The sequence below is a fragment of the Hypomesus transpacificus genome, unplaced genomic scaffold (genome assembly GCF_021917145.1).
Source record: "Hypomesus transpacificus isolate Combined female unplaced genomic scaffold, fHypTra1 scaffold_288, whole genome shotgun sequence".
NCBI classification, from domain to species: Eukaryota; Metazoa; Chordata; class Actinopteri; order Osmeriformes; family Osmeridae; genus Hypomesus; species Hypomesus transpacificus.
The window spans coordinates 103,400-121,730 of NW_025813815.1; the positions used below are offsets into that span (position 1 = coordinate 103,400).

Below are 18,331 nucleotides of genomic sequence, written 5' to 3' on the forward strand. Positions count from 1 at the left end.
GTATTTTTTAATCAGGAAAGGTCTTTACTGCACCAGTGATTTGTCTGGGAGGTGCAGACCACAGCCATACAGACGATACTCGAGTGACCTCTCACCTGCAAGCATGTTCACAGTTAGACGTTGTGTTGTGACACAAGTCGTCTCCTGTAGCGACAAGGTGACACAATGACATCTGAGCTATTTAGTATTGCACACGCTTAAGTGAGAAAGTTCCTAAAATAAATAAATTAAATTAAATCCTCTCTCTCTCTCTCTCTCTCTCTCTCTCTCTCTCTCTCTCTCTCTCCCTCTCTCTCTCTGTCTCTGTCTCTCTCTCTCTCTCTCTCTCTCTCTCTCTCTCTCTCTCGCTCGCTAGTCGGAGCTTCATCGTACAAGTCACGTGAAGCAGAGCGGTCATGTGACAGTCCTCTCTATTTACCCTCCTCAACTCTCACTCAATGCGTACAAAGATGGCGGAAGTGGAGGAACGGAGAAACCTGTTGGGTAGCGATGATGAAGGTGATAACGTTTCGTTTTCAGACACCACGGATGGACCGGGACCGAGGAGAACAATGTCCGCTATAACCGATCCGAGTCGGTTGCCACACCGAATTATCGTCCTTAGTTTTATGTGCTTTCTGGGATTCGGTAAGATGAACCGGGCGTTTTAACTCAAAAGTTTATTAATCTTCACACCAAATAAAGTAATGACATGATTCAACTCTGTCTGCCAACGGTTACTTCATTGTAGGCTATAACTATTTTGATAGTACACAGCATGATCGTTTTGGTGCTGACTGGTCACTTTTTTTGTTTCAGGAAGCTACTTCTGTTATGATAATCCCGCAGCGCTGCAAAAACAAGTTGTTCAGGTAAATGTTGTGTGATATGAAAACAACCTATATTGTGACCGGACCAGTGTTACTGACAGGACAGTTCGGATACAGTAAGACTGTATCCTGAAACCTGCGATTTCATTGCCGGTTATTTTAACATTTGATTGTGTGCGAGCTCGAGATGTCAAACACTTGGGCGCGACTGTAATTTCAAGCGTCAGTTCGCTCTCCGGTGTGATTCCCTCAGTTCAGTGGGAACAGGGAAGTGGTTGTCACTCATGGTTGTGAACGTATTAATACCCTGTGGTTTTAGTAAATGTATAAGTGACGCTAAAGAAGAATGTCCATCTGCATGGTCAACAACGTTTAACTCTACTACTGTCTCCTACTGCATTCCTGGTGTAGGACATGAACTTGAACACAGTTCAGTTCATGCAGCTGTATTCCTGGTATTCATGGCCAAACGTCATTCTCTGTTTCCTGGGAGGGTTCATGCTGGACAGGGTGTTTGGCATCAGGTTGGCATCTCCATGAACATAGCCTACCTACACATCCACTAGCCTCTAATGTACAGCTGTTTCTAACTTAAACCCTCTTAATATATGAATATGTTTTACTTGTGTTGCAGGTTGGGAACCATCATCTTCGCGCTGTTTGTCTTTGTTGGACAGGTGAGCAGAATCTGTTTTTGCCAAGTTCGTTTTCACATACGAGGAATTTGCTTTGATAGATTTGTGCATAACAATAAATATAGTAAGTAATATAATGGAAGATAAAACAAATACTTTAAGTAAAAGGCATAAAGAGAAAATAAAAAAGTTGACAATAAGATGCAAACAAATTCTAATAAAGAATACTACAAAAGGTGGACAATATGTCTGTTTGGTAAATGCCTGGAGAGCAGTACAGTTTGGGCAGCAGGAGCTTTCTACAGTAACTGGAGGTTTGGTTTGAACATTGGTATGGACAAATCACATTTTTCACAGAATATTCTCCTATCGCTACACCTGCACTGCTGCTAACTGTTGGTGGGGACTTATCAGCCATTTGGATGGGGATAGGCAGAGTATATTTGGATGGGGATAGGCACAGTATATTTGGATGGGGATAGGCAGAGTATATTTGGATGGGGATAGGCAGAGTATATTTGGATGGGGATAGGCACCGTATATTTGGATGGGGATAGGCACAGTATATTTGGATGGGGATAGGCAGAGTATATTTGGATGGGGATAGGCAGAGTATATTTGGATGGGGATAGGCACAGTATATTTGGATGGGGATAGGCACAGTATATTTGGATGGGGATAGGCAGAGTATATTTGGATGGGGATAGGCACAGTATATTTGGATGGGGATAGGCAGAGTATATTTGGATGGGGATAGGCAGAGTATATTTGGATGGGGATAGGCAGAGTATATTTGGATGGGGATAGGCAGAGTATATTTGGATGGGGATAGGCACAGTATATTTGGATGGGGATAGGCAGAGTATATTTGGATGGGGATAGGCAGAGTATATTTGGATGGGGATAGGCAGAGTATATTTGGATGGGGATAGGCAGAGTATATTTGGATGGGGATCGGCACAGTATATTTGGATGGGGATAGGCACAGTATATTTGGATGGGGATAGGCAGAGTATATTTGGATGGGGATAGGCACAGTATATTTGGATGGGGATAGGCAGTGTATATTTGGATGGGGATAGGCAGAGTATATTTGGATGGGGATAGGCACAGTATATTTGGATGGGGATAGGCACAGTATATTTGGATGGGGATAGGCACAGTATATTTGGATGGGGATAGGCAGAGTATATTTGGATGGGGATAGGCAGAGTGTATTTGGATGGGGATAGGCAGAGTATATTTGGATGGGGATAGGCACAGTATATTTGGATGGGGATAGGCAGAGTATATTTGGATGGGGATAGGCAGAGTATATTTGGATGGGGATAGGCAGAGTATATTTGGATGGGGATAGGCACAGTATATTTGGATGGGGATAGGCAGAGTATATTTGGATGGGGATAGGCACAGTATATTTGGATGGGGATAGGCAGAGTATATTTGGATGGGGATAGGCAGAGTATATTTGGATGGGGATAGGCAGAGTATATTTGGATGGGGATAGGCACAGTATATTTGGATGGGGATAGGCAGAGTATATTTGGATGGGGATAGGCAGAGTATATTTGGATGGGGATAGGCAGAGTATATTTGGATGGGGATATTTGGATGGGGGCAGAGTATATTTGGATGGGGATAGGCACAGTATATTTGGATGGGGATAGGCAGAGTATATTTGGATGGGGATAGGCACAGTATATTTGGATGGGGATAGGCAGAGTATATTTGGATGGGGATAGGCAGAGTATATTTGGATATTCAAACTAGTAACAGTAGTCAACTTAATAGTGAGCAGGGCAAAAACATAGGCGATGCTACGTTTAAATGTTTTAATAATTCTGCATGTCCGGTTCTTCTAAACATATACAATAGTATTATTATTTCACCAGGTTCTGAATGTGTAGAACTGTGTGCGTTGGTCTGCTCTCCCAGGTGATCTTTGCGTCCGGTGCTCTGCTGAATAGGTTCTGGTTGATGGAGGCCGGCCGGTTCGTGTTTGGGTGAGATCAGATATCTGTCTAACACCGGGGACATTTGATGGACACATGGCCTCCAGACTCCTCCATCCAACCCACCATCCTGGCTCGTCTCCCCCCTAATGGTGCTCTTTCTCTGGGCAGGATCGGAGGGGAGTCCCTGGCTGTGGCCCAGAACACCTATGCTGTGAACTGGTTCAAAGGGAAGGAGCTCAACCTGGTGTTTGGTCTCCAGCTTAGCATGGCCAGACTGGTAAACCCACACACACACACACATACACACATCAAGACCAGCCACCCCTACAAGCTGTAGTTGTGTGTGTTGGATATTTGTTCAATTCCTGTGTGTGTGTATTTGTGTGTGTGTGTATTTGTGTGTGTGCACAGGGGAGCACAGTCAACATGAACATCATGGGCTGGGTGTACAACAGAGTAGGAGACCTGGTGGGGTCAGCAGGATACACCACACTGGGAGTCTCCCTCATGATTGGTGAGCTGCCTGTCTGTCTGTCTGCCTGTCTGTCTGTCTGTCTGTCTGTCTGCCTGTCCGTCTGTTTGTTTGTCTGCCTGTCTGTCTGCCTGTATGTCTGCCTGTTTGCCTGTCTGCTCTTCCTGTCTTTCTGCTCTTCCTGTCAGCGTGTGTGTGTGTGTGTGTGTGTGTGTGTGTAGTAAAGTGTGTGGTATCTGGAGGAGGTAACATGATCCTGCTTGTCTCCCTGTGCTGGGCCCAGCCCTGCCATGGCTGAACGAGCCATTCGGCTTCTCTGGAGTTCATGTATCACTTCCCTGTTTTCTCTTACACGCACACACACACACTTGACCCTCCTCTCCCATTGGTTGTTTCTGATCGTACTAACTACCTCTGAGAGGCAGGATTCTGCCAGGGTCGTCACACACACACACACACATCTGACACCTCTCTCTCTGCCTCGCTCTGCCTCGCTCTCCTTATCTTTGTTTCTTTTTATCTTTATCTCTCTCTGTCTCTCCATCTCTCTCTCTGTCTCTCTCTCTCTCTCTGTCTCTCTCTCTCTCTCTGTCTCTCTCTGTCTGTCTGTCTGTCTCTCTCTCTCTGTCTCTGTCTGTCTCTGTCTCTCTCTGTCTCTCTCTCTGTCTCTGTCTGTCTGTCTGTCTCTCTCTCTGTCTCTCTCTCTCTCTCTCTCTCTCTCTCTCTCTCTCTCTCTCTCTCTCTCTCTAGGTGCGTTGACCTGTGTGTTCTCCCTGGTGTGTGCTCTGGTGTTGGCTGTCCTGGACAGGAGAGCAGAGAGGATCCTCAACAAGGAGCAGAGCAACACCGGTGAGGGAGGGAGGGAGGGAGGGAGGGAGGGAGGGAGGGAGGGAGGGAGGGAGGGAGGGAGGGAGGGAGAGAGGGAGGTTCTACAGTGTTGCTTCCAACGTTTGGTGATGATATTGTGTGTGTGTGTGTGTGTGTGTGTGTGTGTGTGTGTGTGTGTGTGTGTGTGTCTCCAGGGGAAGTGATCAAGCTGACTGATGTAAAAGACTTCCCCTTCCCTCTCTGGCTCATCTTCCTCATCTGTGTGGGCTATTACGTAGCCATCTTCCCCTTCATCGGCCTGGGACAGTGAGTACTCACACTCTCACTCACACACACGCAATCGCACTCGCACTCACACACACTCACACTCACACATACATACATACATATGTCTGGGGAAAGAAAATAGAATATATACAGGGCCGTAACTACCATTGAGGACACCGAGGTCGTGTCCTCGGTATTTTTTTTCGTATTTCAGTTTTTTTTGTGCTTAAATCGTGGTATATAAACTCAAAATAAAGTACACGTGAAACTGACTGCAGGACGATGATCTTGGTCTCCCACAAACCGTAACGTGATTTTATACTTGAAGAGCCGAGTAGCTCAAGAGTTTGGACATACGTGCTGCGCGTCATCAACAAAACGTACTGTCGTTATGGTAACCACCAAACACAAGTCGGACGCTGATGTTACCGCCATAGACCAGAGCCATAGAAAAAGAATTTGCAGAATCTTTTTCTATGGCTCTGCCATAGACATACCGCTACTGTTAGTGAATAGCCTATGTTAGTTACAGTCACTGGAAGAGGAGCGCAGCAAACTAAACATGTAGGTTAAGAGAAGTTTAAGTGGCAGATGACTGTGAGAAGAAAGATTCATTTTCATGTGGAAATATTTGTATTGCAGCACTCGGATAAGGAAACATCAAATCAAAGTTTGGTTAACTCCGTCAGTACCGGTTGTCAATCAATTTCCACCGGTTGAATCAACATTCATTTTGCGATTGATATGTCATTGATGTGATTGATTGAAAATGAAATTCAGTGGCAATTGGGAAATATCAAACTGACTCGCTATGGCTCGGTCGATACGTTCCAGCCTCAGTTTGATATTTCCCGGCATGACCGAACGGTCGAGGTTAGTAAGTAGTTTATTATATGGCAATTTTAGATTCTTTTCATTTTGTAAACGAAAATAAATGGTACCTTTAGGCTAATTGTAGCTAGCTCTCAAGTCTTCTCACGGTGTGTTTCATGTGTTGCCAAGCAACTCATTACTTTTTATAGAAAGCTGACAACATGGTTCTGCTAAAATGGCTTTAATTTCATCACAAAATAACGACACAAGTGATTCAAAGAGTCTGGTCTTCATCCTCACTTTCGATGACAAAGCTTTTCAGCATCATCTGGATAGTAAAACTCAGCAGCTGACTTGTCCATATCGCTCATTTTGAAGCTGACGTCAGAGGGCAATACGGATCCGTATTGACCGGCGAGGAGGGCAATACGCGGCTGGGGTGACTACTCATTATCCAATCAGAACGCTCGTACCGTCGTTGCCATATAATAATAATGGTGGTAACTTGCCCTTACTTCATGAGTCCCATAAAGGTCCTTCAAAAAGCCTCAGAATGCCCCATGTTTACCTCAAAATTTCAAAAGCTCCACACCGCCCCATATTCAAAAGTCATAATGATGATGTTTTTGCTCCTTAAGACTCAATAAGAGAAAATGGCCATATTTAAATAATGTAATTTAAAAAAATTCCGGGGGAGCATGCCCCCGAACCCGCCTAGAAGTTCTGACTCATGACCTCAGTATTTTTTGGGCCCTGCGTACGGCCCTGAATATATATACTATACAGGATAAAATACTGGATATTTGAGGTATGTAGTATTTAGTCTGAATCCTGTTGTTGCTGAGCGATAACCTAGCAACCACTCTCCTAGCAACCACTCTCGCTAGTCCAGAGATAATCTGTCTGAGGGAAAGAATGATTATCTGATTCTGAACTAAATACTGATGTCACCTAGATACAGCTAGACTGTTGGATACCGCATTCCCCGGTCACACTGGTTTGTGTGTGTGTGTGTAGTCAGTGTAGTGGGGTGTGTGTGTGTGTGTCTACGGTGGATCAGTGCAGTGGAGTGTGTGTGTGTGACCATAACCAGCTGAGCACCTTTGTCTTGCAGGGTGTTTTTCATTGAGAAGTTTAACTTCTCTCCCGCACAAGCCAGAGCTATAAACAGGTAAGAACACACACTCTGTGGTGTGGGGCAGCGTTTATTACACAATGGTCATTTTTGGTGCGGCGTTTATTCGAGGCCAGCGTTTATTCAAGGGCGGCTTTTAATTAGTAAGAGAGATTTAGTGAGTTGTAGCTGCAGTGCGGCCATAAACAAAGAATACAAGGAGGTCAAACACAAAGCCTGGTGTAGAATGTAAGCCGCGTGTGTCTACATTGTGTAGAGATCTGAAGCAGCATGCCAAAACGTTCTTACACTTTAGCTTTCAAACAGAAAGCTGTGCAGAAAGCACTCACCAGCAGCAACAGATCGATAGCACGGGAACTTGCTACCTAGCTATATTGTACACTTGTGATTTACTTGTGTAATAAATACTGTGTTTTAATTTAATTAATTAAATAACCGTTTCCGATTTTGTGTTTAATCGAGGGGCGGCGTTTAATCTAAGAAATACGGTATATGGAAAGGTTCCTCTATCTGCTGTATCCCCCAGTGTTGTGTACATCATCTCTGCCCCCGCTTCCCCACTGCTGGGCTTCCTGGTGGACCGCACAGGCAGGAACGTGCTGTGGGTTCTCTGTGCAGTTGTGTGCACTCTGCTCGCTCACATGATGCTGGCCTTCACCTTCTGGAACCCCTGGATCGCCATGGTGACCCCCACCACCCCTCTACTGCCAGATTAGGAGTTGTTACAATATGAAAATATTAATAATAATAATGAGATTGATACTGGATATATAATTGTGGGTGTGTGAGAGATGTAGTGACCCTGTGTGTGTGTGTGTGTGTGTGTGTGTGTGTGTGTGTGTGTGTGTGTGTGTGTGTGTGTGTGTGTGTGTGTGTGTGCGTGTGTGCGCTCCAGTCTCTCCTAGGCTTGTCATACTCCCTCCTGGCCTGTGCTCTGTGGCCCATGGTGGCCTTCGTGGTGCCAGAACACCAGCTGGGGACCGCATACGGCTTGTAAGATGATGAAGAGGAGGATGAGGGTGATGAGGATGAAGGTGGTGGTGATGATGATGAGGATGATAAGGGTGAAGGTGGTGATGGTGATGATGATGAGGAGGATGAGGGTGATGAGGATGAAGGTGGTGGTGGTGATGATGATGAGGAGGATGATGAGAGTGAAGGTGGTGATGATGATGAGGAGGATGAGGGTGATGAGGATGAAGGTGGTGGTGGTGGTGATGATGATGAGGAGGATGAGGGTGATGAGGATGAAGGTGGTGGTGGTGATGATGATGAGGAGGATGATGAGGGTGAAGGTGGTGATGGTGATGATGATGAGGAGGATGAGGGTGATGAGGATGAAGGTGGTGGTGGTGGTGATGATGATGAGGAGGATGAGGGTGATGAGGATGAAGGTGGTGGTGGTGATGATGATGAGGAGGATGATGAGGGTGATGGTGATGATGATGAGGAGGATGAGGGTGATGAGGATGATGGTGGTGGTGGTGGTGATGATGATGAGGAGGATGAGGGTGATGAGGATGAAGGTGGTGGTGGTGGTGGTGATGATGATGAGGAAGATGATGAGGGTGAAGGTGGTGATGGTGATGATGATGAGGAGGATGAGGGTGATGAGGATGAAGGTGGTGGTGGTGGTGATGATGATGAGGAGGATGAGGGTGATGAGGATGAAGGTGGTGGTGGTGATGATGATGAGGAGGATGATGAGGGTGAAGGTGGTGATGGTGATGATGATGAGGAGGATGAGGGTGATGAGGATGAAGGTGGTGGTGGTGATGATGATGAGGAGGATGAGGGTGATGAGGATGAAGGTGGTGGTGGTGGTGAGGATGAGGGTGATGATGATGAGGGTGATGATGATGAAGGTGGTGGTGGTGATGATGATGATGAGGGTGATGATGATGAGGATGATGAGGGTGATGAGGATGATGAGGGTGATGAGGATGAAGGTGGTGGTGGTGGTGATGATGATGATGAGGGTGATGATGATGAGGATGATGAGGGTGATGAGGATGATGAGGGTGATGATGATGAAGGTGGTGGTGATGATGATGATGATGATGAAGGTGATGATGATGAGGATGATGAGGGTGATGATGATGAAGGTGGTAGTGATGATGAGGGTGATGAGGATGAAGGTGGTGGTGGTGATGATGATGATGATGAGGGTGATGATGATGAAGGTGGTGGTGATGATGATGATGAGGATGATGATGATGAAGGTGGTAGTGATGATGATGATGATGATGATGAAGGTGGTGGTGATGATGATGATGATGATGAGGAGGATGATGAGGGTGATGAGGATGATGAGGGTGAAGGTGGTGATGGTGATGATGAGGATGATGATGAAGGTGGTGGTGATGATGATGATGATGAGGATGATGATGAGGGTGAAGGTGGTGATGGTGATGATGATGATGAGGATGATGATGAAGGTGGTGGTGATGATGATGATGAGGGTGAAGGTGGTGATGATGATGATGAGGATGATGATGAAGGTGGTGGTGATGAGGGAGATGAGGATGATGAGGGTGAAGGTGGTAGTGATGATGATGATGATGATGATGAAGGTGGTGGTGATGATGATGATGATGATGATGATGATGAAGAAGATGAAGGTGGTGGTGATGATGATGATGATGATGAAGTTGGTGGTGGTGATGACGATGATGATGATGATGATGATGAAGGTGCTCTCTCCTCCCAGCATGCAGTCCATCCAGAACCTGGGGCTGGCCCTCATCTCCATGGCAGCAGGTTCCATCCTGGACAGCAGAGGATACCTCTTCCTGGAGGTCTTCTTCAGCGCCTGCGTCTGCTGTGAGTCTGGGTCTGCTGTGAGTCTGGGTCTGCTGTGAGTCTGTGTCTGCTGTGAGTCTGGGTGTGGGTCTGCTGTGAGTCTGCTGTGAGTCTGTGTGTGGGTCTGGGTGTGAGTCTGCTGTGAGTCTGGGTGTGGGTCTGCTGTGAGTCTGCTGTGAGTCTGTGTGTGTGAGTCTGCTGTGAGTCTGGGTGTGGGTCTGGGTCTGCTGTGAGTCTGTGTGTGGGTCTGCTGTGAGTCTGCTGTGAGTCTGGGTGTGGGTCTGGGTCTGCTGTGAGTCTGTGTGTGGGTCTGTTGTGAGTCTGCTGTGAGTCTGCTGTGAGTCTGTGTGTGGGTCTGCTGTGAGTCTGTGTGTGAGTCTGTGTGTGAGTCTGTGTGTGAGTCTGGGTGTGAGTCTGTGTGAGTCTGTGTGTGAGTCTGCTGTGAGTCTGTGTGTGGGTCTGCTGTGAGTCTGCTGTGAGTCTGTGTGTGGGTCTGCTGTGAGTCTGGGTGTGAGTCTGGGTGTGAGTCTGTGTGAGTCTGGGTGTGAGTCTGGGTGTGAGTCTGTGTGAGTCTGGGTGTGAGTCTGTGTGAGTCTGTGTGTGGGTCTGGGTCTGCTGTGAGTCTGGGTGTGGGTCTGCTGTGAGTCTGTGTGTGGGTCTGCTGTGAGTCTGTGTGTGTGTGGGTCTGTGTGTGTGTGGGTCTGTGTGTGTGTGGGTCTGGGTGTGTGTGGGTCTGGGTGTGTGTGGGTCTGGGTCTGTGTGTGGGTCTGCTGTGAGTCTGTGTGTGAGTCTGGGTCTGCTGTGGGTCTGGGTGTGGGTCTGGGTGTGTGTGGGTCTGTGTGTGGGTCTGGGTCTGCTGTGAGTCTGTGTGTGGGTCTGGGTGTGTGTGGGTCTGTGTGTGAGTCTGGGTCTGTGTGGGTCTGTGTGTGGGTCTGGGTGTGTGTGGGTCTGTGTGTGTGTGGGTCTGCTGTGAGTCTGTGTTTGTGGGTCTGTGTGTGGGTCTGTGTGTGTGTGGGTCTGCTGTGAGTCTGTGTGTGGGTCTGTGTGTGTGTGGGTCTGGGTGTGTGTGGGTCTGTGTGAGTCTGTGTGTGGGTCTGGGTGTGTGTGGGTCTGCTGTGAGTCTGTGTGGGTCTGGGTGTGTGTGGGTCTGTGTGAGTCTGTGTGTGGGTCTGGGTGAGTGTGGGTCTGGGTGAGTGTGTGTGGGTCTGGGTGTGTGTGGGTCTGTGTGTGTGTGGGTCTGTGTGTGGGTCTGGGTGTGTGTGGGTCTGTGTGTGTGTGAGTGTGCTGTGAGTCTGTGTGTGAGTCTAGGTGTGTGTGGGTCTGGGTGTGTGTGGGTCTGGGTGTGTGTGGGTCTGGGTGTGTGTGGGTCTGTGTGTGTGTGAGTCTGTGTGTGGGTCTGTGTGTGAGTCTGTGTGTGGGTCTGTGTGTGTGTGAGTCTGTGTGTGGGTCTGTGTGTGTGTGGGTCTGGGTGTGTGTGGGTCTGTGTGTGTGTGGGTCTGCTGTGAGTCTGTGTGTGGGTCTGGGTCTGTGTGTGTGTGGGTCTGCTGTGAGTCTGGGTGTGTGTGGGTCTGGGTGAGTCTGTGTGTGGGTCTGGGTGTGTGTGGGTCTGTGTGTGTGTGGGTCTGTGTGTGGGTCTGGGTGTGTGTGGGTCTGTGTGTGTGTGAGTGTGCTGTGAGTCTGTGTGTGAGTCTGGGTGTGTGTGGGTCTGTGTGTGGGTCTGCGTGTGTGTGAGTCTGTGTGTGGGTCTGGGACTGTGTGTGTGTGGGTCTGCTGTGAGTCTGTGTGTGGGTCTGGGTCTGTGTGGGTCTGGGAGTGTGTGTGTGGGTCTGGGAGTGTGTGGGTCTGCTGTGGGTCTGGGAGTGTGTGTGTGTGTGTGTGTGTGTGTGTGTGTGTGTGTGTGTGTGTGTGTGTGTGTGTGTGTGTGTGTGTGAGATGCACTGCTTGATTGAAATAGATTTGAGGTATCTCTCTCTCTCTCTCTCTCAGTGGCTCTGATTGCCGCGGTGATGCTGTACTTTGTGGACTATCTCCGAGGTAAGAGTTTATTGCCCCTGTAGTATACACCTGACCATGTCCTGTATACATCTGACCATGTCCTGTATACACCTGACCATGTCCTCTCTCTCTCTCTCCCCCCCCCCCCCAGGTGGAGATCTGAACCTGTCAGCTTCAGCCAGAGCCAAACTCCTCAAAGACACTACTCCTGAGGCAGAGTAAGACCCCACCACCTCTCTCCAAGCCTCTCTCTCTCTCTCTCTCTCTCTCTCTCTCTCTCTCTCTCTCTCTCTCTCTCTCTCTCTCTCTCTCTCTCTCTCTCTCTCGCTAAATAAAAGCACTGCATCGAAAGAGGAGCACAGAGTAGGCAAATCAACTTGTTGATAGAAGTAGCCAGAGAAAGACAAACATCTGTCGGGCTATTAATCATAAGGTTGTTGGTTCGATTCCTGGCTGTGCCAAATGGCCTTGTGTCCTTGGGCAAGGCACTTCACCCTACTTGCCTCGGGGAGAATGTCCCTGTACTTACTGTAAGTCGGTCTGGATAGTTTGCTAAAATGACTACATGTAAATGTACACATTTGTCTACTGTATTTTATAACCGTTATTTGCAGTTAAATGTTTGATTTCCCCACAAATGGTAAAATGTAGACTAGAGAATACAAGAAAGCAATTCATAGAATGTTTAAGAGAATTGATGGAACTAATCAGTCGAACCTTTAGTATGTAAACAATGTAGAGTATTGAAGTAGTATTAATGTGACTTGACATTAGATACATGTAGTTCTTCTCCTGCATGCCACAGAGTCCTGCCCTCCCCCCTGCCCCCCCCCCTGCCTCCCCCCCTCCCTCCACATGTCGACAATGTTAATTGGCTCACGCTTGTGTGTGTGCTTGGAGGAGATGGCTGTGGAAGCGAGAGCATGTCAGGGTTATGCTGACTGACTGTGAACGTGTCTGTGTGGGCATGAATAGATATGACTGACTGTGTGTGTGTGTTTGTTGGAGCGTGCCTGACTGTGTGTGTGTGTGTGTGCTTCTCTGCGTAGCTCGCAGCTCCCACAGACCCTCTAACACCCAGGCTGTGTGCTGTCGTTGTGTTCCAGATGACAGGTGTCAGACATGCCTTGGGCCCTTCCCCCGTCCACCAGGACCACTGACCAAGCCAATCATCTTAACTGACACTCCTCCTTGCACTTAACTGACCAATCACAGACAAGATGCTGACCGCTTTGGCTGGCCAATGGCTGACTGTTTCCTGTGGAAGCTAGCCAATGGCTGACTGTTTCCTGTGTTGGCTTACCTCATCCCAACTTCTGCCCCACATCTCCTTCTACACAAACTACAGGACTTTTATTCTCTTTTTTTCCCGTGCCAACTTCATTCTGGCAGGTTTTTCTGCTGAGGTACTGATGATGGACTGGGAGGAGGCGAAATGGACTTGATTGTCTATGAGTATCGAGGAGTCTGCTTTGATTAGCCTCATGATTTCAACGTTTTTTTAATTACTTTTATTTCTTTTGGTGGGGGAGGTGAATTCACAACAACCTCTTCATCTCCTGTTTTACCGTCACACTGACCACATTTATGTTCATTTTATCACCATCTTTACCGAAGTTAAGATCGTCTTCTCCTATTACTTCGTTCTTTAAACTCTGGTTCTCGGTGTGTGTGTGTGTGTGTGTGTGTGCATGCCTGCGCATGACCGGATGCAGAGGCTCATAAACCATACTCTTTATGTCCTCCTTGACAAGCGTTCGTGACGACGGGCTCTGACAGGCCTGGGGTTGTGAACATCCCTCCGCTGCAGGGAAACGTTCAGAATGAACCGCTCGACTTGGTAATGTTGTGTTCTAAATGACCTTAGGCCGAATCCCAATTCTCTGTCTTACCCCTACCCCTTAGTTTTGCGCGTTCACGTGAAAGTAAGTGGTGTCCCAATACTCTTTTTGATCGAGGGGTAAGGGGTAGGGGTACATACCAGCCTTGGAAGCCAGTCCCTCCAAGGCAACCAGCAGGAGACCAGTCTCAGTGCTCTCCCAGGTCCTGACCAGGAACAGGGCATGAGAGAGATCTGGTCTGCATGTTTATATTTGGGTTGTTTGTGGAGGAAACATTTGTGAGCTTGAGGAGAACATGCTGTCCACAGAAACCACTCCTGACCACCATGCAGGGCCCCGTGCGGGAATCAAACCCTGGACCTTGTCTTGGGGTGGGTTGTAGAATTGAACAGTTTGTGAGGATGGCCCCTTGGTGACAGTGGTGTGGAATGTTTTCCAAGTATTACAAGGGATGTTTTTTTGGTGCCAATTGATCAATCTCAGGAATTAGCTTTTTAAAATGTTGTTTACAGAGCTCTAAATGATTTGGGAGGTGTTTTAACCATTAGGACTGTGTTTATTTCTACTCTAGCCTAACTCCGGGATATTGGGCTGCAGGGAACTGTGGACAACCACTTTGACAACACGGGTTTAGCATGAGATGGCACTGGTTTAATGTTAGCGGTCAGCTTAGCTTCAATGTTAGCATTGTTAGCTGATGACTTGGCTGTAATGTCAGCTGTTGAGCTTTGCTTTAATTTCAGCTTTCGTAACTGTTAGCCTCACTTTCATTTTAGCTTTGCTTTGCTACAATTGTAGCCATGTTAGCTTTTCTTTTAGCGCTGTTTGATTGTTCCTGCTGGAAGATCTGCTGTGGGTGGCGGCCTGCTGGGCAGACTGCGCTCCAACAGAGCTCATGTGACCTCCACAGGTCAAAGGTCGTCATGACCAGGTCTCCATCTTCCTCCCAGTTGTCATACCGACATGGTTGACCGCCATGTTGGAGGTCAAATTATAGATAAACACCGAATCGTTACTGGCGTCAAGAATCAAGTATACTAGATACCACACTGTATAATCTGATGTATTATTCTGTATTCTCTGACAAATTACAGATATACACGAAAATAAAATGATGTTTTCAAAAACAGACCCAAGGTTTCTGATATGTGAATCGTTAACCTAACCTTATGTGTTGCTGCCCCATCTGTGTTCCGTCCCATCTGCACCAGGGAAAATGTCAATTTCTGCAGACTTATGTCAAAGCACATACTGTGGTGGTGGTTGTGGTGATGATGATGATGATGATGAAGGTGCTAACCTCCAGCAGGATGAGGGGGCGTGGCCTAGTCATGAAACTGACTGATGAGGAGCTGGCAAAACTCAAGCCCATGTCTGCCTTCAGCATCCGCAACCGTTACCTGTCGAGACTGGGGGCTCAGGTACGCACATGCACGCACACACCAGGTACGCACATACACCAGGTACGCACAGACACCAGGTAGGCACAGACACCAGGTAGGCACAGACACCAGGTACGCACAGACACCAGGTACGCACAGACACCAGGTACGCACACACCAGGTACGCACACACACACCAGGTACGCACACACACACCAGGTACGCACACACACCTGGCACACATATACACGCAGCAGGTATGCACACACTCACACACACCAGGTACTCATGAAATGTAGTTATTGTTCTGTGTCTGGTAAAGACAGACTGGTGTTGTCAGATTTTCCTTCATAATTGTGTTAATGTTAATGGATGATAGTATTCAGGCTGAGTGCTTAATGTTCTCTTCCCCCTCCTCATCCCTCTTTCCCCTCCTCATCCCTCTTTCCCCTCCCCCTCTTTCCCCTCCCCCCCTCCTCATCCCTCTTTCCCCTCCTCATCCCTCTTTCCCCTCCTCCCAGCTTCCAGACCACTGTTGTACCCACCTGTCCTCGCTAGCGTACCGAAGTGTCCTGAAGTAGGAGCCTGGGATAACTTGACTTAGCCTAGCTCACATGGGATAACCTGACCTAGTCTATAGCTCACATGGGATAACCTGACCTAGTCTATAGCTCACCTGGGATAACCTGACCTAGTCTATAGCTCACCTGGGATAACCTGACCTAGTCTATAGCTCACCTGGGATAACCTGACCTAGTCTATAGCTCACATGGGATAACCTGACCTAGTCTATAGCTCACATGGGATAACCTGACCTAGTCTATAGCTCACCTGGGATAACCTGACCTAGTCTATAGCTCACCTGGGATAACCTGACCTAGTCTATAGCTCACATGGGATAACCTGACCTAGTCTATAGCTCACCTGGGATAACCTGACCTAGTCTATAGCTCACATGGGATAACCTGACCTAGCCTAGCCTTGGCTGTGTTTCTGCTGTGATGGACCACCATTCCCCACAGCTAATGCCCTGCACTCATCTCTATGGTAAACAAACCACATGGGAGACAGAACATGCACAACAATGTTATTTACTTACACAAGGGGTGCTATTTGTTGCTGTGACAAAGTATTTATTAAAGTTAGGCTATTGATTGCAATGGTGTTTCAGTGTCACTGTACGGTGTCATGTCCAGGCTGATGCATTTCAGCTCCTCACAGTGGATCTTGGGCTAGACTCTAAGCATAAAAAGAGGATTTACATTTAGTCATTTAGCAGACGCTCTTATCCAGAGCGACTTACAGTAAGTAAAGGGATATTCCCCCCGAGGCAAGTAGGGTGAAGTGCCTTGCCCAAGGACACAGTCATTTGGCACGGCAGGGAATCGATCCAGCAACCTTCTAATTACTAGCCCAACTCCCTCACCGCTCAACCATCTGACTACATATATGATGATCCGGTCTACCGGCAACTTCCACCAGGCACAGCGCCGGTTGTATCTTCCTGTGTTTGCGCATCAACCGGTCCCAGATCTCCCTGCGTTGCCTACTAGACGCGAGGAAGTAGAACAGAGGGTTGACGCAGCAGTTAAAGCTCACGAGCGGCTTCCACACCTTGTATGATATCATCGCCACGTTCAGAACCCTGCAGTCCGCGCTCATATACACGCGCACGAACATGTACGACGTCTGCGCGATGTGGTACGGGACGAAACAGAGCACGAACATCAGACACACCGCCAGGATCACACGCAACGACTTTCTGCGCATCTTCGTTCGCACGCGTGTGCTGCCTCCTCCGGTCCTGTCATACAGAACCCACATCACGGAGCAGTAGCAGAACACTATGACGAGAAACGGTATTAGGAATCCAACCAGCGCCAAAAAGATCCCGTAGGGAAAGTATTGCTTGAAGTTCCTGGGGCTAGTCATCTCAAAGCACACCGTCATATTGTTTATTGAACCCGTGTGTGAGTACACAAGAGTGGGCGCTATCTCCGCCGTCACCAGGACCCACACCGAAACAGATACTAAAACGGCGAAGTTGTTAGTCCTCAACCGGAACGCGGTCATGGGGTAACACACTCCGAGAAAGCGGTGCACGCTGATGCACATGAGGAACATCATACTGCCGTGAAGATTGGCGTAGAAAAAGAACCTCACGGCTCTGCATGTGAAGTCACCGAAAGGCCACGCGCTGTTGTAGGCGTAGCTGATGATGAGAAGCGGCAAAGCCAGCACGTAGAGTAGGTCCGCCACGGCCAGGTTGGTAAGATAGATAACGGAGCGACTCCAGCGTCTCGTCCGTTCACACACCGACCAAAGTAAAGCCCCGTTCAAGACCAGGCCAAGCATGAACACCACACTGTAGGTCACGGGCAGAAGTATCCGTTTGTAAAATTCGGATACCGGACACAAGGTGAAGTTTTGTCCATTCATAATGTCAATAGGCTATATTTCATAAATGGTCACCTCGATAGTGTTAATAAAGGCTATCCATTTGTCTCCCCACTTAACCACCAGTAACCTCTTTTAGATCGGCCTGCCTAGGCGGTTCAAAACCAGTCGTGAGCGTGAGAAGCGCAGTGAGACTGTCGGTTAAGCTACTTTTATCTGAAACTGTGGATCTCTCCCGAACAGTCTGTGTGCAGAGCTAAACCGACACAACGCCACCGTAGATAAACGAGCAAAGACGTGGCTGAATAAACAACGAGCCTCAGTTTACACAGAGCTATGACGTTATTGAATTGATTAGGCCATATGTTCACCTTAAACATGAGCAGAGATGGCAAATCACGTCCTTCATGCCAATCGAAGAACAGATACTCATGTTTAAAAAGACTGGTAAAAGTCGAAGTGCTGAGTACACTTTTTCAGTCAGTTAAAGTATAGAAGTGTGGGCTCTGACATATAGGCCTAAAAATTAGCCATTGCCTGTTTTAGTGCCATGCTGGTAACTGGACCTCACAAACAGAGTAAAGCAGAGCAGAGTACAGCAGACTAACCTACAGTATAGATCCTCATCAAAGAGGCCTATACTCTTCAATGATGCAAACCTTTTTTTATAAACCCTTTTCCCCCAAAATATGTTTTCAACCTTTAGAAACATTTTGTTAAAAGAAATTGGGAACATATTATTTTTCAAACTCTACAACTTTATTTTTCAAACTTTCGAAAATGGATTTTCGAATCAGTTTTTTTCACACTCACAGTGAAAGGAGAGTAGAGAGGGGGAGAACAGAGAAGTCTAAAACAGAGTAGATTAAAGTAGAGCAGAGTAAAATAGAGTACTTTTTGTTTTACCTTAAAATTAAAAAAATAATTACAAATTCGAATGTTTCTTGTTACCTTCAACTTCGCTCCATAGTAAGCTGCGCGTGTTGGACAGGAAATGACA

General features: G+C 47.6%; 2 protein-coding genes across 3 annotated transcripts; one reads left to right on the forward strand and one right to left on the reverse strand.

The window, feature by feature from the left end:
* Positions 1-415: 415 nt before the first annotated feature.
* On the forward strand, positions 416-14,679 carry mfsd1 (major facilitator superfamily domain containing 1). Of its 2 annotated transcripts, XM_047015233.1 has the most exons (16): positions 416-627; positions 799-851; positions 1,221-1,333; positions 1,444-1,486; positions 3,380-3,447; positions 3,568-3,676; positions 3,811-3,913; positions 4,622-4,720; positions 4,894-5,005; positions 6,894-6,950; positions 7,441-7,597; positions 7,810-7,907; positions 9,625-9,737; positions 11,703-11,750; positions 11,863-11,929; positions 12,818-14,679. In XM_047015233.1, exons 1-16 carry the CDS (start codon positions 438-440, stop codon positions 12,819-12,821), a joined length of 1,434 nt encoding a protein of 477 aa, XP_046871189.1. In that variant the 5' UTR covers positions 416-437; the 3' UTR covers positions 12,822-14,679. The 2 variants fall into 2 exon arrangements, with proteins under 2 accessions (XP_046871189.1, XP_046871190.1); XM_047015234.1 differs by lacking the exon at positions 6,894-6,950 and having other exon boundaries at positions 7,503-7,597.
* A 1,677-nt stretch (positions 14,680-16,356) lies between these two features.
* On the reverse strand, positions 16,357-17,373 carry LOC124463494 (P2Y purinoceptor 3-like). The gene has a single exon (XM_047015236.1). It carries the CDS (start codon positions 17,371-17,373, stop codon positions 16,357-16,359), a length of 1,017 nt encoding a protein of 338 aa, XP_046871192.1.
* Between the last annotated feature and the right edge of the window lie 958 nt (positions 17,374-18,331).

What these genes read in the sequence shown, in the direction of transcription:
- mfsd1 (XM_047015233.1), top strand. Translation starts at nt 438, where the DNA reads ATGCGTACAAAGATGGCGGAAGTGGAGGAACGGAGAAACCTGTTGGGT. An exon ending in TGTTTGTCTTTGTTGGACAG is followed by an intron (nt 1,487 to 3,379) that starts GTGAGCAGAATC and finishes CTGCTCTCCCAG; the next exon opens with GTGATCTTTGCGTCCGGTGC. An exon ending in CCCTTCATCGGCCTGGGACA is followed by an intron (nt 5,006 to 6,893) that starts GTGAGTACTCAC and finishes TTTGTCTTGCAG; the next exon opens with GGTGTTTTTCATTGAGAAGT.
- LOC124463494 (XM_047015236.1), bottom strand. Translation starts at nt 17,373, where the DNA reads ATGAATGGACAAAACTTCACCTTGTGTCCGGTATCCGAATTTTACAAA.